This window comes from Drosophila elegans, unplaced genomic scaffold (genome assembly GCF_018152505.1).
Source record: "Drosophila elegans isolate 14027-0461.03 unplaced genomic scaffold, ASM1815250v1 contig_149, whole genome shotgun sequence".
Taxonomy (NCBI): domain Eukaryota; kingdom Metazoa; phylum Arthropoda; class Insecta; order Diptera; family Drosophilidae; genus Drosophila; species Drosophila elegans.
The window spans coordinates 8,353,955-8,380,785 of NW_024545513.1; the positions used below are offsets into that span (position 1 = coordinate 8,353,955).

A 26,831-nucleotide genomic window follows, 5' to 3' on the forward strand; every position below is an offset into this window, starting at 1 on the left:
TTTTTACTCATTGTCACATAAATTATTTTTGCTCACCTTTCCATTTGAGTGCGCCATTAATAATAAGCAAAACACAGGTATATCTCGTATATTCGTAGAACTTTTTATTGCTGTTTGCACACTGATAGCACTTAGGACATAGACATTTCTCCCTATCGATATAGTTATCCGTTAATTATCTTTATTATAAGTAGTTATATCTGTATCTTTACCATTACTGTTACAGTTAATTCGATTAAGCTCGGTAGCAGCTAGCCGGAAAATGCTCTCGTTTGATATTTTAACTTGGTTACGTGTACAAATAGTACGTGTATAGTGTGTGTGTGTGTGTGTGTGTGAGTTTGTGTGTATGGATGATGTTTAACAATACGCGCGTCTATATGCGGTGTATATAGTAGCTGATATGTTGCCGATATTGCTTGGTTTCGATGCCATACCAATCCAATCGATTGCGTTTTCGTTACGTTAGGTTCGCGGGTTCGATCGCCTTAATATTTACATTAAGTAGAAATTTGTTAATCATAATCGTGTTAATCATATACTATATACTTCGTGGGTGGGTGCCACCACATCTGCCTCCTCAACTCAATCTCTATGTACAAAACATTCTGCCGCATTCTGCCGGGATTCCCACACAACGGGAATCCGCATTACAAACAAGTCAACATAACGATTCAATTAAATATTAGGACAAAAAAAAAGTCGTAATAATAAGAATAAGATTAATAATATAAAAAAATAATAATAGTTTCGGTTCCCTTCCGTTTCTCCTTTAAGCGGCTGTTTGTACAAAGTTCTTCTCTCCATCCGGATTCTGGTTTCCGGTCTCCGGTTTCCGGTTACGTTTCCGTTTCCGGTTGATGCTTCGTCCTTGCTCCTCCATCGCCACTTTTTAAGTATGTCCCCCCCCCCAAACCCCCTGTCGCCCCCTTTGCCTAGCCCTTGGGACGCATGCCCAGACCCACGCCCAATCCCGCATTGCTCTCCTCGATGTAGACATTGCCGGGCTGCAGGGTCTTCAGGATCCTTCGCTCCTGGTGCTTGCCGCGTTTCTCTGCAAGAAGACCAGGAAGAACAGTAGATGGATGAGTTACTGCCCCAATTTGAAATATCGTTATGGTCTTCAGCTGATCATAAAATGGAATGTTTAGTAATCTGTCAACTGGCTATTAGAACATGTAATACATATTATAAAATTTTTAACAATATAATCAAAGTAAAAAATAAAATAGTAAATAATAAAGTACAAAATAAAAAGACTTATGCATAACATTTGTTTCTAAGAACTTCACGAAATCTCATAATATATTTCTAAATTCGAAATGCTTTATTTTTTATGAATATATATTATTTTTACTTTTTGCTAATGGTCACAAATTGTTCATATATTTTAAAATTCCGAATTGGTGAAAGTAAAGTAGTATTTCTCATGAAGTATCATCCTTTTTTGAACTCTGCAGGGCAGTTTGCTAATTATCAAATCTTGCTCAAATATTCTAATATTCCGAATAAAAGTACGAGGTTTAGAATCAGCTGAGTGCTATGCTAATGCCTGAAATGCAATTCCAACTATTTGTTAGCCCCCTTGGTTTCAGTCCCGCTGAGAGTTCCGCCTCCTGCCAGGCTCCTCAAGTGGCTGACCTCGGTCCGGGTGCATAGGGTGTAGGATCAAGGATCTAGGCATCTAGTCATCTAGGGATCTAGGCATCTAGAATCTAGACTGGCAGGACACTTACCAGGCAGCAGCACGTGTTGCGGCTGGAAGATTCCCGACTGCGCCGCAGCTGCATGCGTCGCCACTCCGGAGGCGGGCAGTCCTCGCAAGGCGTCCGCGTTGCCGATGAAGAAGGTGCCTCCGTCCAGGCTCTGCACCTCCGCCAGCTTGGCCATCAGCTTGGTCGACAGCTCCTCCACATCTGCAAAAGAGGACGGGAGATGGCAGATGATGAGTGGAAAGCCCCTTTATTTCTTATTATTATATGCAAATTTATTTTCTTAATTGTTGCCGACAATAACTAATTTGATTTATGTGATTTTTTTTAATTTTAATGTTTTTAATTTGATGTTCATGTTTATTTTGTTGGTTTGATGCAAAAAAAAGGGGCGTTTTAGCGTTTTAAATTAATTTAATATTATGAGGAATTAGGGTATAGGGATAAAAATTATTTGAAAAGCTGGCTAGCCTCAACCTGAAGCACATTAAGTTATTGAAGTACTGATATATAGATATGCGGTAAAGCAAATACAACCCCCCCATTGGATGAAAAAGGGCCTTCGATCGATCTTCAATGTTTATTAGGTGGCACACAGTACACAATACACAATACACAGTACACAATACACAGTACACAGGAAATCGCAATCCGCAGAGAATTGCAAATTGTAAACAAGAGGCGGCGGCGCCCCTGCCTTTTCCCCCCTTGATTTTCCGTCCTCCAATTTCGGTGGCCAGTGGGCGGCATCGGCGAACGAGGCCAACAGCAGCAGATAATTTATCATTTATTTATAAACTGAACACGAAAATTAAGTTCCATTGCCCAAGAAGGAAGGGGGAGGGGTCTTCTTGCCTTCGGGCCATCGTTCAACGCCTTTTATTATAAACAATCGGCCAGCGGCAGCGCGAACAATAAAATCTCTTGGAAATAGAAAAGAAAACAACAACAACAACACACGCCAGGGAAAAAAAAGCGAAGCGAAGCGAGGCCAAACACAATTTTCAAATTTGCGCAGTTCAATTGGATTCGAATGTTCGAATGTTCGAATGTTCGAATTTTTTTGTTCTCCCCCGCCCAATTTTCCCATCTTCCATTTACCATTTACAATTTTCATTTTGTGGCCACATGTGAGGCTCCCAAATGAGGTGTGCCTTTCGCTGCGTTTCGTTTCATTTGTGGGATTGTTTTGAGGAGCTGCTGAGCTGCTGAGCTGCTGAGATTTTCCACGGAAAAGATTAGTGAACATAAAAACGGGCAGCGTGGAAAATCAAAGACCAGGAAGTTAGAAAGTTTTCATGAATTGCCGGACTCGCGCAAAGTGGGACAAAATCGATGAATGGCGGAGTGCCTGGCTTTTTGTTCTGGATCCCATACAACCGATCTATTTATGGCAAATGTGCAAATGTGCAACATTCATCCTCCGGCAACTGCATGGCTTGAGAATTTATTGCCTTGCCCTGCAGGCTGCAGGCTGCAGTCTGCAGATTCCTTGTTCAAGTTGAAGAGGAGGCCACGAAGTAGCGCGTGGCAAGAGAACTCCCCAATTGTCAATGATGCGCTTGAACGGGAAGTGTTTCAGTTGCAGTTGCAGTTGCAATGGCAGTTGCATTGCAGTTGCACCTTCCCACTTCCCACTTCCCACTGTTGCAAGAGCAACTGTTTCCCGCAGCTGGTTCAATCATTTAGTTTGGCAGGGAGTATCTGTATTTATAGATCCCTTTGCAGGCGGAAGCGACTGGAGTGGGGGCACCACCATTAGCGGGGAAACATCGCTTCAAGTGCAGCCACTATATGTATCTGTATCTGTATCTGCATTTGTATCTGTATCTCTGCCCCTTTACCTCCGCATGTCACACTATTTTAAATCTGTCGATGATCACCAAAATTCTCCCTGGGCCTTTCCTCTCATTTCCCTTCCTTTCCCTTCCTTTCCCTTCCTTTGCCTCCATTTAATTTCGTTTCCTGCCTGCTGTGCTGTGTGGAAAACATGTTTTTCCCGGGTTTGTGTGACATGATTTCCGAATTTTCCCCACATGCCCGCGGAAATGTATCGACAAACATCCGCTTGTCCTTGAGCGGAAGGGGCCGAACATTTTTGTTGAGGGGCAAATGGGGGAAGGGGGGGGTTGCAGACCTGAGATTTTTACCTGCCGCAAGAGATTCGTTTCCGGTTGCAAGTGCCTCTCGAGGAACTTAACACACAGAAGCGAGGGTTTCCCTCAGCTGCGCAGATCCATAAATTTTCCACGCTGGACACGCGTGGGACGTTGTGTCGACACGCCCTGAATTATGATTACATGCGGAGGAACAACACATCTCGGGTTGGATCAACACGAAGCGCTATCAAAACACGGCATAAATCTCTTCTCTTCTGGCTTCTCTAACAGCTAGAATGGTATCTGAACACTGGATTCTGTATTCTGCATTCTGTATTCTGAATTCTGCATTCTGTATTCTGGCAACATGTGGTCCGCGTCTGTGCGAGCACAGAACTCTTTTTGGGAGCAGAGCACAGCACTCCCCAAATGGACAGGCAGTCGTCCATTCCCGTTGGGATGTCTGACATGCTCCATTTGAGCGGTGATCCAAGGGCAACTGTACCATGTTTCGCTCAGGTTCTACATACATGGTCGGCTATCCACAATGCCTGCTAATTGTGCTCATGCCGATGCCCATGCCATTTGGCATGCAAATCGCGAGTCGCAACTCGCATGCGCCAAAAATATTTGGACATATCGTTCTACTTTGGCGCAGGCGCAGGCCAAGTCCAAAGCCAAGTGCCAGTGGCGTGTTCAGGATTTGGCGCAAGGGGATCGAAACCTGGTTATTAAAAAAACTTGCTTAAAGCATGCTTTTTCACTACCACATTATCTTAAAGTTTAAAATCAAATTTTAATTTATACTTTGGCAAGAGCAATCCAAGTCTAAAGTCAAGTCCCAATGGCGTATTCAGGATTTGGTGCCAGGGGTTCGAGGTTTGGTTTTTAGAAAGAAATGCTTAAAGCATGCTTTTTCATTACCACAATTTCTAACAATTTTTACCCAAATGAGGGAGATTTTACTTCCACTTTTACAATCCATGTTAAAAGCCAAGCTACTGTGGTTTTTAGAATTTGTTGAGGGGGCTTGGAGGTTTGGTTTTAGAAAAAATTGCTTAAAGCATGCTTTTTCAGCAAAACATTTTATATCAATATGGCAGAGCAGCAGGCCAATTCTAAGGCCAAGGCCCTGTGGCTTAACCAGAATTTCGTGTAGGGGATTATGAGAGCATTTTGAAGTGCAAAAGTGGCTACGCCACTGCCTAGTCCTATGGCTCCTCGTTAATATGCCCCTTTGCCCAGCTGATCGTGCAGCAATTCGGTGGAAATCTCGGCGAGAGATTCGAATTGGCGGGCCTCCATACATCAAAGTGTCGTGTTCTGGGCCCGTCGTCTTATAAATATTTATGTCTCTCCCTCAGCGGTCGACCGTCCACTCGTTGGGAATGCCAAGCAGGCGGGCAGATCTGGCTGGGATTTGGGACTACTGTCGGGCCCTTGGCCAAATGAACGCGCTCTGAATTAACAAGTAGTAGGAGGGGATGGATGGATGGATGGTTGGATCGCAACGATTCGGCAGGTGAAATGTGCCCAACTGAGCGTGTGAAAAGCACTTGGACTAAAGTGGGCTAGGACTTGCGTACTCACCCTGATCCAGGCGACGCTCCATGCGGCGCCATTGGCGCATGTGGTGGATGAGGATGCAGGCGGCCACCGAGAAGAAGACCAGGCAGGTGAGCACGGCCACGTAGAGCACTCCTGTCTGCCAGTCCAGGACCCAGGCGGCGGCCGCTTCCTCGTGCAGCTGCTGCAGTTGCTCGTGGGTCAGGTGCTGCAGTTTGGCATTCTGCTCGAAGTGCTCGTACTCCGAGGACTTTCGGCGCTGTGGATATAGTAAAGTTTTTAAGTTTAATGAGATTGCACTTAAAGAGCTATAGGATACAAAATAAAAACGCGAATTCTTAAGCTTTAGAATGCCTAACATGCCATTGCCTTTAAACTTAAATATAACTTTTTTTAAAATTTTAATTTAAAAAGTAGATTGATGGGGTTCAAAGGCTTTAGGACAAAAAAACAACAAAATCGCGAATTCTTGAGCTAAAGAATGTTGAACCAAACATGGCCCTTTAAACTCATTAAAATGTTGTAGATAACAAAAAGTTACATTTAAATAGTAAAAAGATTGCTAATTCTTAAGCATGGTTAAAGAGCGACTTTATTTGTAGGATTGTAAGCCTCATTATTTATCTCAAATAAAAAGGTAAAAAAATGTTATAAGTAAACGACTAACTCAGCTGCTTGCTTGTAACTTTAAATACTAATTATTTGTATTTTATTCTATATGTACTGAAATGTAGTAAAATGTTCACTATTTGTTTATGCCTCTTACAATCATGTGCGAAATAGAAAATAATATTTGTCTAATTTGTACATATTAAATTCGTTATTTTAAATAAAATTCTTAACTTTTGTTTAAAGGCAAGTTAACACATTTGGTACTGGGTGTACTGAGTCTTAAAATGTTCACGTTCGAAACATATGTACTGCTTTGGATGCCCACTCACCTCCTTCCAATTAGGCTCGGTCTTGGCCAGGACGACCCAGTCGATCTTCAGGTCGTATATGGAGCCGCAGATGGTGTCCGTGTGCAGCTGGCAGGGCCGCAGCGGTATCATCTCGCCCTGGCAGCGGGTGCACGGGGTGCAGCGATCCCGCTGCGAGTCCCACCAGTGCTGCGGGGCACACGGCGAGCTGGAGGAGATGCTGGTCACCACGGGCTGCTGGCTAGCCGTTGCATCCGAATGCGGATGCGGATTCGGATTCGGATCCGGTGGCGCAATGGCTGTGTCTGCGGAGGCGGAGGCGGAGGAGGAGGTGGTGGCCACCAGGGAGCAAGTGGCGGAGAGCAAGAGCAGGGCCAGGTAGCCACTGGGACTGAAGCTGAAGTTGAAGCTGATGCCGATGCTGAAGTGGCTGCCACCGATCTGTCGCCTTCGTCGCCGCTTGTGAAACGTTGTGTTCGCGGGCCTTCTCGTTAAGTGGTGGCCACTGGTACTCGCACTCTCTGCCGGATTCGTCGTTGCTGCTCCTTGGCCGCCGGCACCAGGGCCTGGCAGTCTTGGCGGCATCATCTGCAATAAAAACAGCGCAAGAGGAGAAACGATACTTTTATGGGCGAATTTGATGGGAACCAGCTGCAGGGCCACTATTTCCCATGGAAATGGGAATGGGTATTGGTATTGGTATGGGTATGGGTATGGGAATTTGAATGGGAACCACTGCTACTTCGCGCTTATTGATATAGAAGGCACTTAGGAGCCAGCTGGAGACCAGAAGCAATCTTCTATAAAAATAATTCGCGCAACGGCAAACTAATAAACGGCCAACGGTCATAGTTGCTGTTGCTGTTGCTGTTGCAGTTGCTGATAATGCGACGCCATCGCCATGATGATGATGATGATCATTATGATCATTATGATCATGACGATCATCACGATCATAAATGCGTACAGTTTGCAATCAACTTTAATGATGGCGGGTGCTGGGGCGGCAGTTCCCTACTATAGACCACCGACCAGTCGGATTACCGACTCCCTTTTATTTTTTTTTTTGTTTTTCCAACTTTGCCACAACTATCAACAAGCGGCGGCTTGGGTTCAATGCTCATCCTCATCCTCATCCTCATACCCATACTCATCCTCTTGCTCCTCTGTTTGTTTATGTTTCGATTCGTTTTTTGATTCCTTTGGCGCATTAACGACAAACTATTATAGGCAGCGATTATTATTTATGCGGCGAACGCGACGCGACGGCCAAGCCAAGTGGAGAACAAGAAGGCCAGGCTACACTGGCCACTTCCGTTGCAGAGAGGGTCGTCCCCCCAGGGAAACTGAAGATCCCGAAAAACCAGAAGCCATGTCGTGGTTTTTCCCTGGAAAATCTGCACTTTTCTCTGCCACAATCAGAGCCCATTCACCAAACTCTGAATAAGATGGGATGGGGATAGTATGGTATAGTACGGAATCGGATGGGTTGGGATCGGTTAGGATCGGTTGGGATCGGATCGGATGGTATGGGGTGGGGTCGTGCACTTGTCGTGCCCTGGGAAGCGGATGGTGGGGAAGGGGGCTCATCCAGGGCCAACCCATAGAGCAAATGCAAACGCAAACGCAAACACGAACGCGAACGAGGGAAACAACAACAGGAAGAAGAAATATTTAATTAAAATCAACCATTATGGCCACCGTCACCATATAACAGCGGGTGGGGTTAGGCTGGTATAGCATGGGTATACCGGGGCGGGTATAGCGGGGCTTCACTGTAGCAGGGCTCGAGTTCAAGCGGATGGATTGAGTTGCCCGCCAGCAGACGAATCGATCGGGTGAAATTGGAATTGGCGATCAATTGATTGGGGGAGGGTGGGGAAGAGGAGGAGCAGCTCATTAGCATGGGCGACAAGTGTGTTTCATATTTGTTTTCATTTCAAATGAAACTCCCCATTTCGTATCGGAAACTCCCCAGAAGGCACTTCCTCTCGCCCCCCAAACTGCCATGTCATTAAAAGCTCGTTTGTTTATGCTGATTGGATTTTATTTCCCTGCCATTTCTTTGAAAACCCACAAAACCTGTCTAATGGCATAATGGTTCCGGTTGTAATGCTTTCTCCACCGATCATGATCGTGATCGTGGTTCTAAGATTCCACCATTCCCTTACCTTACAAACAGTGCACAGATCGTGCTCTGAATTGTCAACCGTCTTTCTCAGTAGTTTCTCTGTGCGAATACATTTACGTTTCGAATGGCTAATGCTATTGCTCAACCGAATGTGGATCATGGCTGCGGCACCCAAAGCGATCACTGATCTCGGCCAGCCAAAGTTTGAGTGACAGCGGAATGGCTGATGGTGTATGGTGTGTGGTGTATGGTGGATGGTGTATCCCAGAAGCAGCACATTTTTAGCCCATGTGGCTGACTTCTGGCCAAGACTCTGGAGGCAAGCAAAGGAGAGGAAAGGAAAGGAAAGGAATGAAAAGGGGTTGCGGCAGCAGTGGATTATTATGTCAGCAGCCGTGTATCTATAAGATACATTCTGCTGTCTGCTATCTGCTGTTTTTGTAGCTCGTGCTGCTGTTGCTGTTGTCGCCGCTGTCTGACAACTGACAGTGACAGCAATTTAAATCATGTTGCGTTTCTGCCTCTTATGCTGCACTAATTGAGGCTGAGAAGGAGAAGGAGACGGAGGTGCCCATCTAAATGGGTCAGCTGAACGATTCTTCTCTTCTGGTCTCCAAAGACCAAGAAAGGTGGAAATGGAAATGGTAATGGAAATGGCAGATACACACACACACACACACACAATATCTGGGACAGTCATTTTGTGTCCACGCTTCCCATGCAATTACCAAAATGTGTCCAAAGGAAAGAGGAGGCGGCATCCCTTCGCTTTTCTGCTTCTCTGCTTTTCTGCTGGCAGTTGTCGCTGCCAAAGAAAATAAAGCACCAGCCAGAGAGATTGGCGTATTTTTAACTCGCGACCTAAAATAAAATGCACATCAACATCAAACGAAATGAAACTGCAGCCAAAGTTGTGCCTGCTGCAGTAAGTGAAGTCATGATCTTGGCGATGACTTTGGGCCCTCTCTTCTTGACTTATAAATGGCAGAAGATAAGAATGCTTAACAAATAAGATTTAATTCTGCTAAGCAATATATTAAAAAGCTAAAGTGAACAGCTGGATAAATGTTACAAACTTTAAATGGCAGTAGTTCTTGAGAGAAAGAGAACTACACTACCAAAAATTAAATTGCACATGTGTGGTATGTTAAAAGTGATTCTCTTTTTAAATATTAAAATGTAGTGCAAATGTTTTAGATAAAAAAGAGAAGAGAGCTTATAAAAATCAAGTCTTACCCAAGACTTTTACCTAAATGTCTCTGGGAAAACCAATTGATTAGCTTAGAAAAGTGGAGCACTAATTACAGGATGGATAAAACATGAAAAGCTCTAAGGAACCCCAAAGAAAAACCCGAAATAAATAGCAAATGAAAGTCCAAATGGTTAGCTTAAAACGGTTACATGATGATACTTATTAAAGAATTGATTTTGAATTAAAAGGAGTATCCAATCCAATAAAAATTGTGATAAAGACTTGCGACTTAGATGATTTTTTGGGTAAAAGTGAGCCAGTCTGCTGGTTATGCGATTCTCAAGCTTTGTGAGGAATTCCAGGGGCTGCTTCTTCTCGTTTTGGATCTTGACAGCCTCTGCCGCCCACTGGCAGCCCACTGGCAGCCCCAACAATCCCAGCAATCCCAGCAATGCCCAACAATCGCCCCAAATGGAAGCTGAAAACTGGAAGCTGATGAATGCGCCAGAGCGAGAGGCAGAGGCATTTATTAAACTGTCAGCTGAACGCTCACGAATTTTATGATTCTGAATCTGCTGTTGGACTTTATTTGCTTTTTTCACTTTTTGTTTGGTTTTTGTTATTTTTTTTCTTATTTTTTTTTTGTTTTTGTGTGCTCTCTCACTCTCTGTCGTTGTGTAAATTCCAAAACGCGACAAAACCATTAAGCACTTTTCATGGGGCAACGAGCAGGGAATTTAATGAAACAACAACTGATGCTGCTGCTGCTGCTGCTGCTGCTGCTGATCATGATGATGATGATGATGAAGAACAACAACGCAACCCGATCAAGCGGCATTTGGCATTTGAGCAGCAATTTAGTGGAATTGGAAGTGCCCAGAGCTTTGGCTTTTCAGTTGGCAGCCGAATTGGATCTCCATGAAGATAAAGTTGGCCGGTGAAAATGTACGATGATGTTTACCCAAGTGTGCATTCAACAACAGTGTGTGCAACTGCAACAACAACAGCATGACAAGCACCAACTCCTCGAAATGCAAAATGCAATACCAAAGCGAAAAAATAATGTAATTGCAAGTTTTGAAATTAGAATCATGGTTTGAAAAAAGTACATCTATAGCATATGTAGCTATATATCTAGATATTGTGAACTGCACATAACTTATTTTTTAAAGCAACATTGGACGCGGAGTTCTAGGCATGTCTATCCTATTCCCATTTTTCTATTTTATTATTATACAGGAGCTGCCAACAAGTGCGGATGACGCCTCCGGTTTACCCTTTGCATCTTTTCCTTCCGCTGTTGCTGTTGCTGTTGCTGTATCTGTATCTGTATCTGCATCTGTAAATGTATCTGTATCTCTGTATGTGCAACTGAATTCATGTCGGAGTAGTAGCCCCCCAATGGCACAGCCAATCTGTATCTGTCCATCCATCTCGTCAGTTGTCCGCCCTGTATGGGGGTTCTGTGATTATGATTGTCTCTCTGAATTCTGATTCTGATTCTGTTTCGGTTTCTGTTTCGGATTTGGATTCGGATTCGGATCCAGACTCTGTTCCTTCCCTTTATTTTAACGCGCGAATCTGATTCCGATTTTCGCTTCTTTTTTTTTTTTGCCGTGTCTTTTTGTTTCTGCTGCCGCAAAAAACACACAGAGGGCTGCCACTGTTTCTGCGCTCGATTTATATTTTTTATCATTTGATTTAATTCAATTCCATTCCATTTCGGTGTGTCTGCGTCCGTGTCCGCATCCCCAAATCCCCTCTACCCCGATCCCCAAAGTCGAGAGATCATCGCCGCCGCTTCCGAAACAGAAACAGCAACGGAATCTGAATCTGAAGCTGAAGCAGAACACAACGGACAAGCGGACAAACGGGCGGACGGACAGGCATAACCATAAGCCATAAACCATAATACAGCATAACACAGCATAGCATACATAGCATATATAGCATATATAGCATATATAGCATACATAGCATAAGCAGCCGTGAGTGGATTTGGATGGAGATCGGAGATGCAAGTGGGCTTCACTTTGGCTGCGATTTGCCGGCGGACGGGCCACACAAATAATAAACCTGAGCTTGTGTCTGTATCTGTATCTGTATCTGTATCTGTATCTGTATCTTAGTATCCAAGAATCTGAGTATCTGAGTCTCTGACTGGAACTGTGACTGTGCAATAAATAAATCACTCACTTTTTCGCTTCTTCACTCGTTTGTTGTTTGCGATCTGCGCGTTCTGCGTCTGCTCTGCCTTTTTTTGCTGTTGACTCTTATTTAATATGCCTTTCAATTCGCGGCAGGCTTCATGTTTTCATGTTTGAAACGCGAACACTACTCCCAGTGATCTAATGATCCTCGCACTGCCACCGATAAATTAGATCGATCGTTGTGTCAATCAATTGCACAATTAGCACTTTTATTCTCTTTTCGTTTCGCACTTGGCCGGGGACAACAGGAAAAAAAATGTCGCAATTCGTGGAGATATTCGTTCACTACTGCACTTTGTGGCCGTCGCGAGTGCGAGCAGCAACTGGAAAATGGTTAGGGCAAGTGGGAAATACGTTTTCCTCGGCTTTCCTCGGTTCTTTCTTTTTCTCTTTCTCTTTTTTCTTTGTGCGCTCGATCGCAGCGATGCGCAGCTATTCGCTGGCTGTGAGAGACTGAGGGCTGCCCACTGCGGCGGTGCCTCTATACGCGGTGCCGGTGCCTCAACTCGAAGCCACTCTCCTCCTCTCTCGGGAAAAACGACGATCCCGATTCACATTCCGATTTCGAATCCGAAGTCCCATCCCACTCACGACCACATTCTCCGCGGGCCTGAAAGTATGCCGTGTTTCGATTTGGGTTACCAGATCGTTCCAACCGCAGTTATATTAAATAAATTTTAAAATTTATTGTAAAACCTTAATTTTGTAGAAACTAAATAAATCAATTTGACAAAAATAATAAACATTTTAAGAGAGTCTTTTTTGTAGTTACTTGGCCAGAATAACCTATACCATTCTCCCTGATCGATTGAAAACAATAAATTTAGTTTTGACAAAAAAACCGAATTTGGAAAAACGTTTTTTGAAAAATTTATTTTTGTCCAAATTTCGGACTTTTTTGTAAGGGGGTACATCATCATTTTTTGCAGAAATTTGAAAATCTGAAAAACTTTTAGCTGTGAATGCCATTCGATTGGAAATTTTATTACGAATTCAACGGTGTATGACATTTCACATTTTGACCATTATTTTCCAGGGTTTTGACACAAAAACCAAGTTTTTAATGTGTTTTTGGGGTTTTTGGCGATTTTTAAAACAAAATTATTTCCGAAGAGTCTTTTTGCTGTAACTTTTCCAAAATACGACCCAAAGTCAAAAGAGTTGCTATTTTGAACAGCTGGCAACCTATACCATCCATCCCTGATCGATTGAAAACAATTAATTTAGTTTTGACACAACAACCGAATTTTGAAAAACGTTTTTTGAAAGATTTATATATGCCTAATTTTCTGACTTTTTTGTAAGGGGGTACATCATCATTTTTTGCAGAAATTTAAAAATCTGAAAAAATTTTAGCTGTGAATGCCATTCGATTGGAAATTTTATTACGAATTCAACGGTGTATGACATTCCACATTTTGACCATTATTTCCCAGGGTTTTGACACAAAAACCAAGTTTTTAATGTGTTTTTTGGGGTTTTTGGCGATTTTTAAAACAAAATTATTTCTGAAGCGTCTTTTTGTTGTAACTTTGCCAAAATAAGACCCAAAGTCAAAAGAGTTGGTATTTGGAACAGCTGGCAACCTATATGATCCATCCCTGATCGATTGAAAACAATTAATTTAGTTTGGACACAACAACCGAATTTTGAAAAACGATTTTTTAAAGATTTATTTATGTCCAAATTTCTGACTTTTTTGTAAGGGGGTACATCATCATTTTTTGCAGAAATTTGGAAATCTGAAAAAATTTTAGCTGAGAATGCCATTCGCTTGGGAATTTAATGATGAATTCACCGTGGGTTGACATTCCATCTTTTGACCATTACTTCTCTACGTTTTGACGGAAAAACTGCTTTTGAATACTTTTTTTGGGGGGTTTTTGGAGACTTTGGAGACAAAAAACAAAACCCTAAAGTCATTTTGTTGTAACTTTAGTTAGCATACATTCTTATGATTTTAAAATAAAGTATACGAGTGTGTAATAAGGTTAAAAATGTTTTTATTCTGTTTGTGTGTATATCAATAAGTAAAATCATTGTAGTATCAACATGTTTCAACTGTGTGTGGTGTTTTCGCAGGGGACACAGGTTGTGCCCCATTTTCCCCCCTTTTGCTTAACAGCTAAACATAAATAATTTAAAACTTAATCCACTAAGGCCACTTCCCTCGCGGCCTTTACAAAAACTTCTCAAACACGTTTTGCACAAAATATTACAAATAAATTTGACATTAAAAAAAAAATAAACAAAATACTTTTAGATAATTTCAATCAATCGAACTTGCGATTGTTAAACAGTAGCAGTAGTATAGTACAATAAATTTAGTTCGGTTTAGTTGGAGGCAAACGAAAAACAACGAATGCTACGGAAATATCAGTTTTAACATCAAATTTGGGACTCCCTAAGCCTAAATGATTTACGTGTACATTTAGTTTCCCGCTTCTTAGTATTACGGTTTAGAAAGCACTTGAATTTCGCTGTTCGCGACAAAGGCAACTTGTGGTGTTCTCGATTGTTGGTTACTGCTCCTCGGAGGCTTCGCCGATCTCCTCCAGCTGTTCTAGTTCTTGGACAGTCGAACCGATTGGCGACGGTCGGTTGGTCGGTTGACCAGTTTGGCTGCTTAACCACTGCAATTACAGAACGAATGGGGGTAAGTACAGCCAAGTTTTGCAGGCGTTTCAGGTGCTAGGTGGTGAGTGGTGAGTGGGTGCAGGTGGGGGAAAGTCTTAGGCTCTAGGGGAATAGGAAACCATCGACACATCAACAGACAAGCGAAAAGAAAAGAGAAGGCAAGCCGTTCGATAAAGACAGAGACAGAGACAGAGCGAGCGAGCGGAGATGATGGGGTGAAAAGTCAGTGGGTCATCGGTTCTTCTTACTTCGATCCCAATTCCGCCACAGTGGTTTCTTCTCTTCTTTTTATTATATTTTCAGCCGGAGGTGGAGGAGGAGTTGCCTAAATTCTTCCTACAGTTGTTGTTCTTGTTGGGGGTTGTGGTGATGTTGTTGTTGTTGTTGGTTGTTGTTGGTGGTGATGTTGTTGTTGTTGTTGGGGATTGTTGGTTAAGTGTCTACTTAAATGCAACTTGCAAACATGCGTAGGCACTTACTTTAGAAAGTCATTCATATTGATGTAATTTTTATAACTAAATAAAGAGAAATCACAAAAATGCATTCGGTTAAAAAGGAAAGGCAAACAAAACACAAAGAACACAGAAACACGAACGGAGCACATCGCTGTTAAACGGCAAGTGTGGGTGGTGGGTGATTGGGTCGTTAGGTGGTTGGATAGTGAATGGTGTAAGTTGGCAAGACACAGGGTTGGTTAATAGAGAAAAGAGCATTCAGATCGTAGTAGGATTGTTCATATTGAATGGCAAATGGACTTGGACTGAGCACATACAAAACAAAGATCATGTAAAAAATATATATATATGTATCAACATCAAATTCCATCCAGAGCGGCATCGAATTTTGTTCGAGGGGCTGGCTATTTGCCAGCAGCTATTCAGCTATTCATCTATCAGCTATTCATCTATCATCTATCGAGACTATCAACAATCCTACCGGCGGTCAGGGGCATGCAGTTTGTTAGTGGGTGCGCGTGGTCCGTGGGTGCGACCAGAACGACCAGGTGCCGTACCTCTTGGCGGACGTGGTGCGCGAATAGGGATTCTGCAGGATCTTCGGATGCGTCTCCATCACGCGCAGCAGCAGGTTGTCCAGGTAGTCCTCCAGCTCCTTGACGCGCTGTCGCTGCAACAGAGCCTCGTTCTCCATTCCATTGGCAATTAGCATTAGTTCCTGATTGGCAATGGGATACACAGAAATCGATCAGTACTTTCACTATATTCCATATATGATAAAAAGGACACCTACCTCCCGGGACTTGCCCTCGTATTTCTTGGCCAGCTGGGCGGATATCTCCGAGCGGCGCTCTGCATGCGATCCCGACTTCTCGTGACCAATTATGATGCGCTCCGTGGACTTGGGACTGGGCGAGCTGCTCTCATTGTCGTTGTTGTATTTATCTGTGGGGCGAGCAAACCAAATAGAGTTGCTTAGTTAAAGTTACCAGCAAAAAAGGGGCGCGCGGATGAGGAAGGAGCTCAAGCTCCGATGCAAATTCACTGGCGGATGCAGAAAACACAACGGAAACAACAGAAACAACAGAAAACAGTCGGTGGGGGGAAGTACAGACAGGAGATACAGAACAGACAGGTAAGGTAAGATGAAGTGGGAAATATTGGGGGGGCATGGAAAACGCTTCGGAGGAGGATGACGCGACAGATGACGACGTTGACTGGAAGTTAGCTTGGTTCGGTTTCGTGTGCGCATTGCGATCCGCCAGCGTTTTGCCGCCGCACTCCCTTTCTATTTTGTTTGGTTTTTGGAGAGGTCAGGAGGAGTTGTGTTCTATGTTGTGGTGGCCCAGGATTTCGTTTCGTTTCGGATCGGGTTGATCAGCTCACCTCGCTTGTTGCCGTACTTGAACTTGCCCAGCCGCTTCTCCCGGCCGCTGCCATTGGTCTGGAACTCCTTGGGCGACTGCTCGGGCGTTAGGAAGTTGTGATCCTGCTCCGGCTCTGCCGCTTCCACCTCCTCCACCACCTGCTCGGTCACAATCCCCGGCGATTGCTCCTCCTCGAGGGAAGTGGACCGCTTGGCGAAGCTGAGCAACCTCTGGTCTTCCTCCCAGCGCTTGGCCTCACGTCGCTGCTGCTCGTCCAGCTTCTGGCGCTCCCTCTCCCTCACCTCCTCCTCCTCCAACTCTCGCTGCATGGCCGCCTCCTCCTGGCGCAGACGCTCCTCGTTCAGGCGCAGCTCCGCCTCCAGGCGAGCATCCTCTTCGGCGCGCTGCAGCCGCGCAGCCTCCTCCTCGGCTTTTAGGTCCGCCATTACGCGTGGCTGTGGCTTTGGACGTGCTGTGGGCGTGGGCGTGGGCATTGGTGGGGTAGCCAGCTTATCCAGTTCCATGGTCAAGTCGTCCAGCAGCTCTGGCTCATCGGCAAAGATGGCGGTGCTGTTGCGCTGCTCGTACTTGGCGAAGCTGGCATTGAAAGTGTCAAAGTTGCGTTGCTCTACGTCGGGCGAGAAGAGCGAGGAGGAGATGGTGGCCACCACTGGCTCAGTGGCAGCTGCGGGAGCAGCGGCAGCAGCAGCGGCTGGAACGGGTAAAGAAGCAGGCACGGGCACTGGCACTGGTGGTGGAGCCATTTGCGGTGGGTGCCGATCATCGTCGTCATCGCTGTCCGAACTGGAACTGGATGAGGATGAGCTAGAGGTGGGCACTGCCGGCGGCGGCGGCAGCGGCGGTGGCTCCTCCACACTGGCGGGCAGCGGCACGCGATCCTCCCAGCTGCGCCGCTTCAAGGAGTCACTGCTGCCGATCTCCAGGTACTTGCCACCGCCATACAACTTTGAGGCCCACTCATCCTTGTCCTGTGGCTGCTCCTTTGGCTTCGCCTGCTCCAAGTTCCCAGCAGCCGGCTGCTCGTCCACCTGCGACAGCGGTATGCGAGGTGGCTTCGAGGGAGGCGGCAGGGTGCTGGCGCTACCGCTGCCATTGCCATTACCATTACCATTGGCATTGGCATTAGCATTAGCGCGGGCATGGGCACGGACACTGAAATCGAGCTCAAGCTGTTCCATCTCCGCATCGATGGACGCATCCTCGTCGAGCGTTGCTGGCAAAACCGCTGGCTTACCTTTCCCGCTGCCGCTTCCGTTTCCGCTTCCGCTTCCGGCCACTCCAAGTGCCACTCCATTGCTCAGCAGGGGCGATGGGTGGCGTGGCGCAAAGTTGGGCGTACCTGTAGGCGGCGGCGGCTGCAGCCCGGTGCGCTGGATGTTGAGCGAGCTGCCCGAGCTCTTGTGCGAAAGATTGTCGAAGACGAACTCGTCCTCGTCCTCGCTGATCACACCGGGATCGGCCTCGCCCGCCCGCTGGCCACCGCGTCGCCGGCCACTGCCGCCGTTCTGGCCCCGACCCGTGGAACTGTTGGGCGTGCCCAGGCTGGCAAAGGAGCCGCCGAAGGAGCTGCTGTCGTCGGCACCGCCACCCGCCTCCTGCTTCTTCTTGCTGCGGATGTGCAGCTTGGAGCTAAGCGAACCGGCCAGCTTCTTGATGCTGCGCCGCTTCTCGCCGTTGCCGATGGACAGCAGACTGCCGCCCACGGAACTGGCCAGCTGGCCAATGGAAGACTTGTGCTTGTCCTTCTTGCTGAGGTCCGTCAGCGAGCCGGACTTGACCACGAAGGCGATGCGCACCTCCAGCTCGCCGCGCTCCTTGTTCTTCTTCTCCTTGCCCGGCTTGCTCTCCAGCTTGAACCACTTGGCCCGCGGCCGGTCGTACACGTCCATCTCGTTGAGCGGCAGCGAGGCCTGCCCGAGGAACTCATCGATGCCCAGGTTGTTCCGGTGCAGGCAGGTCAGCGTGAGCTCGGCCCGGTTGCCCTGGTCGGGGATTTTCCTGTAAGATAATAGATAATAGTTATTAGTGGCCATACAACATAATAATAATTATACTGCATACTAACAGTTCGCACTCCTCGTTCCAGTTGACGCTCGTCTCGGCCTTGTCCTTCACGGACGTCTGGTACTTCTCCTTGCCCAGGGCAATGGTGACGAAGCAGTTGTTGGTGCCATTCTTTCCCTTGGTCAGCAGTCCACGCGCCCGCTGCACTGTAATTACGAATAGGAATAGGATTAGGATTAGGATTAGGATTAGAGATTTGCAATCTTTACTGGCTGACCAGCGCACAGACTCACAGCCAAACGCAAAACAACTAGTCAGGCAAGGAAATGAGTAACCAAGTTTGTATATTATGTGGAAAAATATATCGCCCATGTTTCCCATTAAATATTCTAATGATTATTTCTCACTAAAATGTACATGAGTTTGACATTTTCTGCTTGTCAGTTTAATAAGAGTAATAAGACAAAGCCCATGCTCTAAGTATTATCTTGGGAGCCAAGACTTTAGACCATTAAGTATTATTGTTAAGCCCTAAGTCTGGCATTCAGAGCCATATAAGTTAACAAATGTAATATTCGCTTAGGAATACGAATGAATATGTATTAACAGTCCAAGCTAATGGTAAAACGGAATGTAACCATAATGAAGCAACATTAATAATGTTGAAATGCAAATACAATTAAGTGTTAAATTTTTAAAATTATGTTTACAGCCTATAAATAAATAAATAAACAACTTAATAAGAATGAATATGGACTAAATGAAATACACTCAAGCCTTAAACTCAGTAATACTAATTAGTTTAAACCAATGGTAAAACGGAATGTAACGATAATAATGTTAAAATTCAACAACAATTGAGTCTTTAATTTGCAATATTAAGTTTACCATCTGTAAATAAATAAATAAACAAAATGTTTATGGGTTTGAAGTTTTCAGCTTTCCTAAACTAATAAATATAATATTTACAATCGACTGTGAATGAATATGGACTAAATGAAATACACTTTAGCCTATACCTAGCTTATACCTTTCTGTAGCTTTTGTTTATAACATTATAAATAAATAAACAAAATGTATATGAGTTTGCAGCTTTCGAACTTTACAAGACAAAGGGATTGACTTAAGAACCAAGAGTTTAGAGCATCAAGTTGTTATGGGGGGAAAACAAATGCGGCTAAAAAGAAAGAGATCCGCCGGTCCACAGACCATGCATAAATGTATCTGGAGGAGTCGGTCGGCGGCAAACAATGCTGGGATTTCGGATTTGGGATGCGAATCCAAATCCAAATCGCAGTTGCGTGGTGATTTCATATGGCTTTCATATCTGCCGGATGCTCTCTGGTGGAGCTCGAGGTCACGAGGCGCTCGAGTGAAACTCGAAATTTGGTTTTTAGGTCCGCTGGCTGGACCCCCGGCGAATCAGTCGCGAATTTGGGAAGTGATTCACTCAACCGAATGGCGACAATCGCTGGCTTAGATTCGCGTTTTATTTGGATTTGGCTTTGGCTTTGCCATTGCCGTTCTGTATTTGTATTTTCGCGTAGCTCCGATTCCACAGCTGTGCCGGAAATGGGAATGTAAATGAAGACGACAACGAAAATTAAGTCATTGCCAGAACAGAACAGAACGGAACGGAACTGATCGGAACCAGAGCCACATATCTATTTTTGGGGCTGGCCCGGGAAGAGGTCATTCATCCAACGCCCAGATGTTCACCCCGCATGTGGAAACCTTCCCTCCGCCAAAACAGTTGCCACACACTCGATTATTCAAATGTGACTGTGCACTTGCACGAAGTCTGCTTTCGCAATCGCAATTCCCTCCAGCCAGCGGAGTTTCGTAATGCCAAAAAAAAAAATAGATATATACATATATATATATATGAGTAAGTTGTGGTGAAAAGAAGCAATTACCGGGCATAAACAATAAAGCAAAAAAGTGAAAAGTGGTGTCAACGCAAGGCGGTGAAAATCGACTAGATGAAAAGCGGGAAAGCTTAACAAAAACAATGGGCCGCCTGGCCTGCAGATGTTAAGTTTCGGTTTCTGTTTCTGTCTCTTTTCGAGTGCCACCCTACTACCAGGGTGGCCGCCTCGTAATTATTATCGCATTAACAGTTTTTCCCGTCCTTCCATTTGCCTGCATGCCTGTAAGCCAATTTGGGATATCTGCCGTTTGCCTTCCCGTTTCTCCTCTTTTTTTGTGGCCCATAATTGAGTCTAAAGACGGAGCAAAGCCGTCGGCTAATATCGATAATCCAAGCGGCTGCCCCCAGAGATCCAGACATCCAGACATCCAAAGATCAATGAGTGAGAGCCCACCTGCGATCGAACTTCTAATCGCTCTTGACTTTGTTTTTCTGCGGCAAATGATGCGAGATGAGATGCCCAGATGGATGGATCGTTGGGAAGATGGATGGATGGCTATGTATACCGATGGCTGTCAATAACCCGCCCGGCAATTTCGTGCAGCGGTTCAGCGGATGGCGAGACATGCAAATCCGCCCAGAGATCGATGGACTCCTCTCCTCTGCGAATGCCATGCCCTTATTGTCATTATTTGCCCCTCATAACGTGATGTTTACAAGTAAGTATGTGCTTTTGCATGGAGGGGCAACCCAAAATAGAAATGCCAAATGCTAAATGGCAAATGGCAAATGGTAGGCAAGGAAAACACAAGGCAAGCAGAGCCAAAACCAAAACCAAAACCAAAACCAAAACTAAAACCAAATAGCAATGTCTGATGGCTGATGGGTGATGGAAGTGGAAGTGGAAGCGGACCAGAGCGGCTATCTACCAACGGCCAAACCGTTAAGTTGGTCCGCTTTTATGAACGCCTCTCGAAACTAATGACGCTGCCCCCACAGTGGACCAAAAGTGCTTTATTTCCCGCATTTTTCAGACAAGAAGATCGTTGTAATATTACACACAAAAAAAATGTGGATTTTTTATATAATTTGGATATGTGAAAAATGTTAAAATGGAAAATACATAGGCTAAATCATAGAGGAATCCGTGTTCAAAACCCACTAAACTCACCATTATAGCTGCCCAAATGATTTGTACACCTTCTTTTAATGAATAAATATTAATTGGACATCTTAATGCAACATTCTCTCGAAGCAAAATTGCTTTTAATCCCTTTTACCTAAAAAAAACATTTGAAGACCTTCTCAATTTGCCCGAGATCAACCAGTTTGCCGCCCACTGTGCCATTGCGCATTTGATTTTTTTCGCTTGGCGATGTGATCAGCATGTGAGCTTGGTGCCCCTGCCCCCGAGTGCTTCGATCAGATAGAGAGGCGATAAAATCACTGCCAAAACAGAAGCCCAGCACTTTTAACACTTTTGCACTTTTCCCCCATTTCAATTTCGATTTAATCACGTGCATTGGGAGGACGTAATCGAGAGTTTTTCGGTGGGGGGAGGGAAACAAACAGAAGGTGGGCGGGCGGATGATTCAATGTCTGAAACTCAATTAATATCGACAAAGTCAAACGCAATTATCTATAACAAGCATGTATGTAGCTATCTTTGGGCCCAGCTAAGGATCGGCTGGAGGGGATTACTCATGCGTTTTGGGCTTTGGATAGGCTACACAATGAGTCACCTGTCGCTCGTCGTTCGTCGTCTGCGCGTGGCCCAAATACGCCGCCGAAAATAACGGTCGACTTCGATGCCAAAAAAGAGAAATTTCTCAGTGCGATCGAACTGTTTTAGCGCCGATTCGATTCCCAGTTACCAGTTACCATTTACCATTTGCCAGTTACCAGTTAGCAGTCCAGATCCAGATACAGATCCAGAAATAACCCTCGACTAGAATGATTTAATTTTCCCCCAGACCGCTTTTCCCCCTTTGGTTTGCATTCAATTATAGCTAAAAGCTTCCACAAATACACGGGGGAGCTGGAGTGGAGAGTCGAACAAGCAACTGCACCTTTATTCTTTTTGTTTAATGCGACCCCAGACGGCAGCAATAGAATAAACATCTGCCATCGCATATTGACGACCTTACTGACTTTTCTGTGCCTGTGTGTGTGTGTGTGTGTCTGTTTTTTTTGAGGAGAGGTCAACTTTTGGGTTAATTAATTTCAATGAAATCATTTCTCGGTGTACTTTCGGGTTGTTTGTTTGATTTTCCGGCTGCTTTTCTGGTTTCTGTGGACGTTGCACCACAGGTGACCGTTTCCATCTCCATTTCCCAAAGAGAAACTGGGCAGTGGGGATTACACATGTCCGGACAATGATTGTGTGTGAGACTCAATTGGCGTGGCCAATCCCCGCCAGCCCTCGCCCAAGATATAGCATTATAGTCATACACAGTGCAGTGTGATCATAAAAAGATCTAGCTTCTGTGGCTCTTCTTGTTATTGCTATGCGATATGGGAAACGTGAAATTCCCAGCACGCACTTTCATGTTCCACTTTCCACTCCTCAGCTCTCGCACTCTTTTCGAGGGGGCGGGGCGGAGCGGTGTGGTGTGGTGTGGGGGCGTGGCAGAATGCCAGAGCGAAATAAACATACAGAAACAGAAATGTACAAAATGTGCGCCGCCCGACTGAGAGGCCAATGCTCCTTGGGGCAATGGGCATAAGCATGGGCATCCAACCACGCATGCTAATGAGCCACTTGCCAACCAGTGTCGCTGCGTTCCCATTTTTCAGAGACTTCTTCTACAGACTTTGGTTAAGTTTCGACCCGATCTTGTGGCTGTTTTTTCCCAAGAAAAACTCGATGTCTCAATCGAAAGCCAGCGGGCTAAGGAGCAAGAGGTTAAAGGTTATGCCCCAGTCGGGGGTCAGCAGCACGTGCTATAAATTTATACACCCAACAACTGGGGCCACAACCACTCTATAACTTTATGGCCCCGCGCATTACAGCACACAGATCCCGTTTGATGAAAAGCATTAGCTACAATTAATGTTGCAACTGCAACATCGAGTCATGTGTGCGGAGATCGTGCGAAAATGCGAAAATGCGAGAATGTGAAAATGCGAAAAGGCGGCCATCAAAGTAAACAGTCTATCAATGGATCCACTACAATATCCACACTATATCCCACCGTTTATTGTTATGCATAAACAATTTCTTTCTTTCTTGCAAGCAATGAACCCACGAAGCCGTGCGATTTTGAAATGGAAATGGAAAATGGAAAACATAGAGCAGCAGAGTTTTCCCAAATGAAAGGCAATTAGCATTTAAAGCGTCGAAGGGGGGAGGCAACTTAGCTTCTGTTTATCGTGGCATGTTTTGAATATGAATGCAGTGCGGGCAGGGGGGCTGCAAAAGAATCCGATTCCCAGCATGAATATTCAGGAGGGGATGAGTGGATGAGTGGAGGAGTGGGTTTTGGGAAGCGCATGGAGGAATGTGGCCAGTGGCCAGTGTCCAGTGGCCACGATGCGAAGAGAGTTTCGTTTGGAGTTTCAATCCAATGCCAGACCTGTTTTTCCCCCCTTTTCCCACCCCCTTTTCCCGATCCGATCCGATTCGATCCGATTCGCTTGGGTTTCGTTCTTCTACTTCTACCATACTTTTCTAGCTTAAATGGGTCGGGCAATGGAACGTAACTGTTTCGCATAAGTGCATCGACAGCGCCGCATTAAAACGGTCCCACATAGATGTAGTAATAGTAACACAGATGTAGATGCGCAGATGCGCAGATGGGCATTACGAAGATGAGGCGGTATAGGTGGGTATCTCCCATCTCTGCCGTGACCAAAGTGCACCCTCGTTACCGCTTATCGCACTGATTTCCTTATCGATGCAGCAATACTGTAGATTAAGTGAATCAGATTATGTGTTTACATCAGTAGTGATTCAAATAGCCAAAGTTAAACTAATAAGGAAATTTATAGACTGAAATGTAGTTTATGATAACACCTTTTAATTTTCAATTACAAGTCCCTAAATCCTTCCAAAGTTTCTACCTTCCTAACCAAATTCTCTTAGGATTAACATTTTAACATTTACTAAATTCACATATTTTCTCTCAAGAATTGATTCAAATTTTAAATTGTTACGTAAACTAGTTAACTTGGTTTAATGGATTGTTTGAAATTTCAAAACCCTCGAGAATCCGATGTGTCTCACAGAATGAATGAATATATTGGCTTAGTTATTTTATCGATTTCAGTTGTCTTAAGGATATTTCCACCTTAACAGTCGTTTACTGTGCCGACCCCTTTATTTATCATTAAAAAAGGATGGAGATGTGCGCTCTGATTTTCACTGCAACCGCATTAAAATGCGTTGCAAAAGCAAACAAAATATAAAGCCAAAACCAAAACTAAAACCAAAACCGAAATGGAAATGAAAAGGAAAATTAGCCGTTTGTTTGTTTGGGTCTGCTTGGCTGCCCGCCGCGCATTGCACAATTTCCCGCTGCGGAATTTTCATTTTCAGGTGTGTCCGTGTAGGTGTGCGAGTGAGTGAGTGGCCGCCAAGAATTTACGGCTAAAAATAAGGCACGCAATTGGCCAACTTTGGGGTGGAGTAGCACAGTCGATAAGAAACTTTCCCGAGCAAAATGCTTCCAAAACAGCAACACCCCACTAAAATAGGAAGTTAAAAATCCAGGTGACTCAACACTGGAAACGAAAAAGGGACAAGCAAGAGGAACATAAAAACCTCTAAGAATTGCACACGGAAAAAAGGAGTTCGATATTAAATTTAAAAATGTTTAATGAATTCTACATTTAGTCGGCATCGTAGTGTAGAGCTTCCGAGTTCAAACATTAATAATGCTCAATAACTTTTTGACTAAACAAATGTAATTTGTATATTTTATTATAAACATTTTCTGCCAAATTCATTTTTAAATTTTTTGAAATGCATGTTATTTCGACATTTTAAAATCAATTTTAAATGTTTGCAATATTAAAATATATTTATATTTATATATAGGAATTCGAAATCTTTTTTAAATGCAAATAATTTTTCACTCTGTATGGGAACATGGTTTCCTTCCAAAGGGAGGGAACAGACAGCACCTGAGAACAGCAGCGAAAACAGCTGTTTCCGACGCGTGTGCGCTCACCTCATATTCCACATATATATTCTCATCAAGAAATTGGCAAATATTGACAAAAAAGCAAACAAGGCGAATTTGGGAGAGACACGGCGATGATTTGTTTGCTCATTCGCCGTGACGTAAACACTCTGGCTCTAGCTCTGACTTTTAATCGCCGGAATAAAACATTGCGCGCTGTGCAAATATGCAAAATAAATGAGGAGACAAGTGGAATAAAGAACGTACGAGCTGATAGCGGGGCAAGTTCAAGGTGGAAGGGGCAATCTCCATCTCTATCTATCTCTATCTTTGAAGCCCCTGTGTTTATCTTCTTGATTTTGTGTGCACATTCCATGGAGTTTTGGATTCACGATTCGTTATTTGTGACTCATTTTGACTTTGGCCATTTAAACAAACCACACACACACACAAACACAGAGAGCGACTTGCTTACAGTCGAACTTGTACATATTGAACCATTAGCTGCCAAGATAAAGTACCAGATACCTCGATACATTTAGGAAAGTTTGACTGTAATTAGTAATTACTCGTTATTTGTTTTCATAATTGCCAATTGGCAGGGCCCAAGTGGGAACAGCGCGCTTTGTGTTTTGTCACGAATTGGAATTTGCGATTTCTCATTGACATTCAGCCCTGAAGAAAACGAAAACAATGGCAAAACAAGAGGCCCCAAAACAAGCGCCGCCATGGGCGCGAGTGCAAGAATGCGAGAGGGCAGTGTTAAAAGACAGGGGCGCAGATGGAGGGGGGGAGCGGCACACCAAACATTAGCAATTTCCTAGCGATGAGTAAGAATGGAATTATCTTATCAGCCTGAACAGGCAAAATGTCTGATAAAAAATCGCTGAAATCAGGAAAACACAAAGAGAGCGAGCGAGCTAAAAAGTTAGAGAGCGCGCGGGGGAGAAAGTGAAATTTCGAATAGCTCTACCTGCGGATACAACAACAAATCTGTCATGACAATATTTTAAGCACACACCAATGCAGGCGCACACACACAGACACACACACACACACGGCAAACGAGTTTAAGTTTTAATGCGATTTATTCGCCGTAAAAAACGGTTGTCCCCTGTTCTCCGCTTCTTGCTCCCACTCACCCGTTACACTGCAGTGCGTCGGACTCCACATGGCACCCTGTATCCCGTTGATCAGGTCTCTCGATCCTTTTAACTAGTTGCGAAGGTCCTGCCTTTCGTATACTCGCTGGCGCTGCTGCTGCTGTTTGTCCCTTGGAATTTGTTGTTGTCAAAGTATATTTCCAACTACGTTTTTCTTGTTGTTGACACACCGTACGCGCACACGGTATTTTCTCGGTTGTCAATCACGCGCGACACGAAACTACGAAATATGAAATGCCAGGAGAGTGTTAAAAAAAAAAAGGGAAAGACGCGACGCGAGCTGCAGTTGTTGAAAGTGGCCGCTAGAGTGACCGTATCGGGGTGGCTGAAATATACCTGCCCCCATACGGTGCTGTCGAAA

The 26,831-nt window shown here is 44.6% G+C and overlaps 2 protein-coding genes across 10 annotated transcripts; both read right to left on the bottom strand.

The window, feature by feature from the left end:
• Window positions 1-909: 909 nt before the first annotated feature.
• Window positions 910-12,291, bottom strand: LOC108136544 (tumor necrosis factor receptor superfamily member wengen). The gene is made up of 5 exons (XM_017257842.2): window positions 11,817-12,291; window positions 6,319-6,885; window positions 5,402-5,636; window positions 1,737-1,916; window positions 910-1,054 (listed from the first exon to the last, which is right to left on the bottom strand). The coding sequence occupies exons 2-5, from the start codon at window positions 6,883-6,885 to the stop codon at window positions 936-938; spliced, it is 1,101 nt and encodes a 366-aa protein (XP_017113331.1). The 5' UTR covers window positions 11,817-12,291; the 3' UTR covers window positions 910-935.
• A 1,525-nt stretch (window positions 12,292-13,816) lies between these two features.
• Window positions 13,817-26,788, bottom strand: LOC108136529 (rab11 family-interacting protein 1). Of its 9 annotated transcripts, none has more exons than XM_017257812.2 (7): window positions 26,450-26,788; window positions 18,376-18,520; window positions 17,545-18,308; window positions 15,716-15,867; window positions 15,480-15,640; window positions 14,716-14,982; window positions 13,817-14,463 (listed from the first exon to the last, which is right to left on the bottom strand). In XM_017257812.2, exons 1-6 carry the CDS (start codon window positions 26,478-26,480, stop codon window positions 14,943-14,945), a joined length of 1,293 nt encoding a protein of 430 aa, XP_017113301.1. In that variant the 5' UTR covers window positions 26,481-26,788; the 3' UTR covers window positions 13,817-14,463; window positions 14,716-14,942. The 9 variants fall into 9 exon arrangements, with proteins under 9 accessions (XP_017113301.1, XP_017113300.1, XP_017113298.1 ...); XM_017257811.2 differs by having other exon boundaries at window positions 15,404-15,640; XM_017257809.2 differs by having other exon boundaries at window positions 16,309-18,308.
• Between the last annotated feature and the right edge of the window lie 43 nt (window positions 26,789-26,831).

Excerpts from the sequence above, each read along its gene's own strand:
- LOC108136529 (XM_017257805.2), bottom strand. The coding sequence starts at position 18,695 with ATGGGAAACATGGGCGATATATTTTTCCACATAATATACAAACTTGGT. Across the intron at positions 15,868-16,308 it reads CAAGTACGGCAACAAGCGAG|ATAAATACAACAACGACAAT; the intron begins GTGAGCTGATCA and ends CTCGCCCCACAG. Across the intron at positions 15,641-15,715 it reads ACGAGGGCAAGTCCCGGGAG|GAACTAATGCTAATTGCCAA; the intron begins GTAGGTGTCCTT and ends ATTGCCAATCAG.
- LOC108136544 (XM_017257842.2), bottom strand. The coding sequence starts at position 6,885 with ATGATGCCGCCAAGACTGCCAGGCCCTGGTGCCGGCGGCCAAGGAGCA. Across the intron at positions 5,637-6,318 it reads CCGAGCCTAATTGGAAGGAG|CGCCGAAAGTCCTCGGAGTA; the intron begins GTGAGTGGGCAT and ends CTATATCCACAG. Across the intron at positions 1,917-5,401 it reads GGAGCGTCGCCTGGATCAGG|ATGTGGAGGAGCTGTCGACC; the intron begins GTGAGTACGCAA and ends CCTCTTTTGCAG.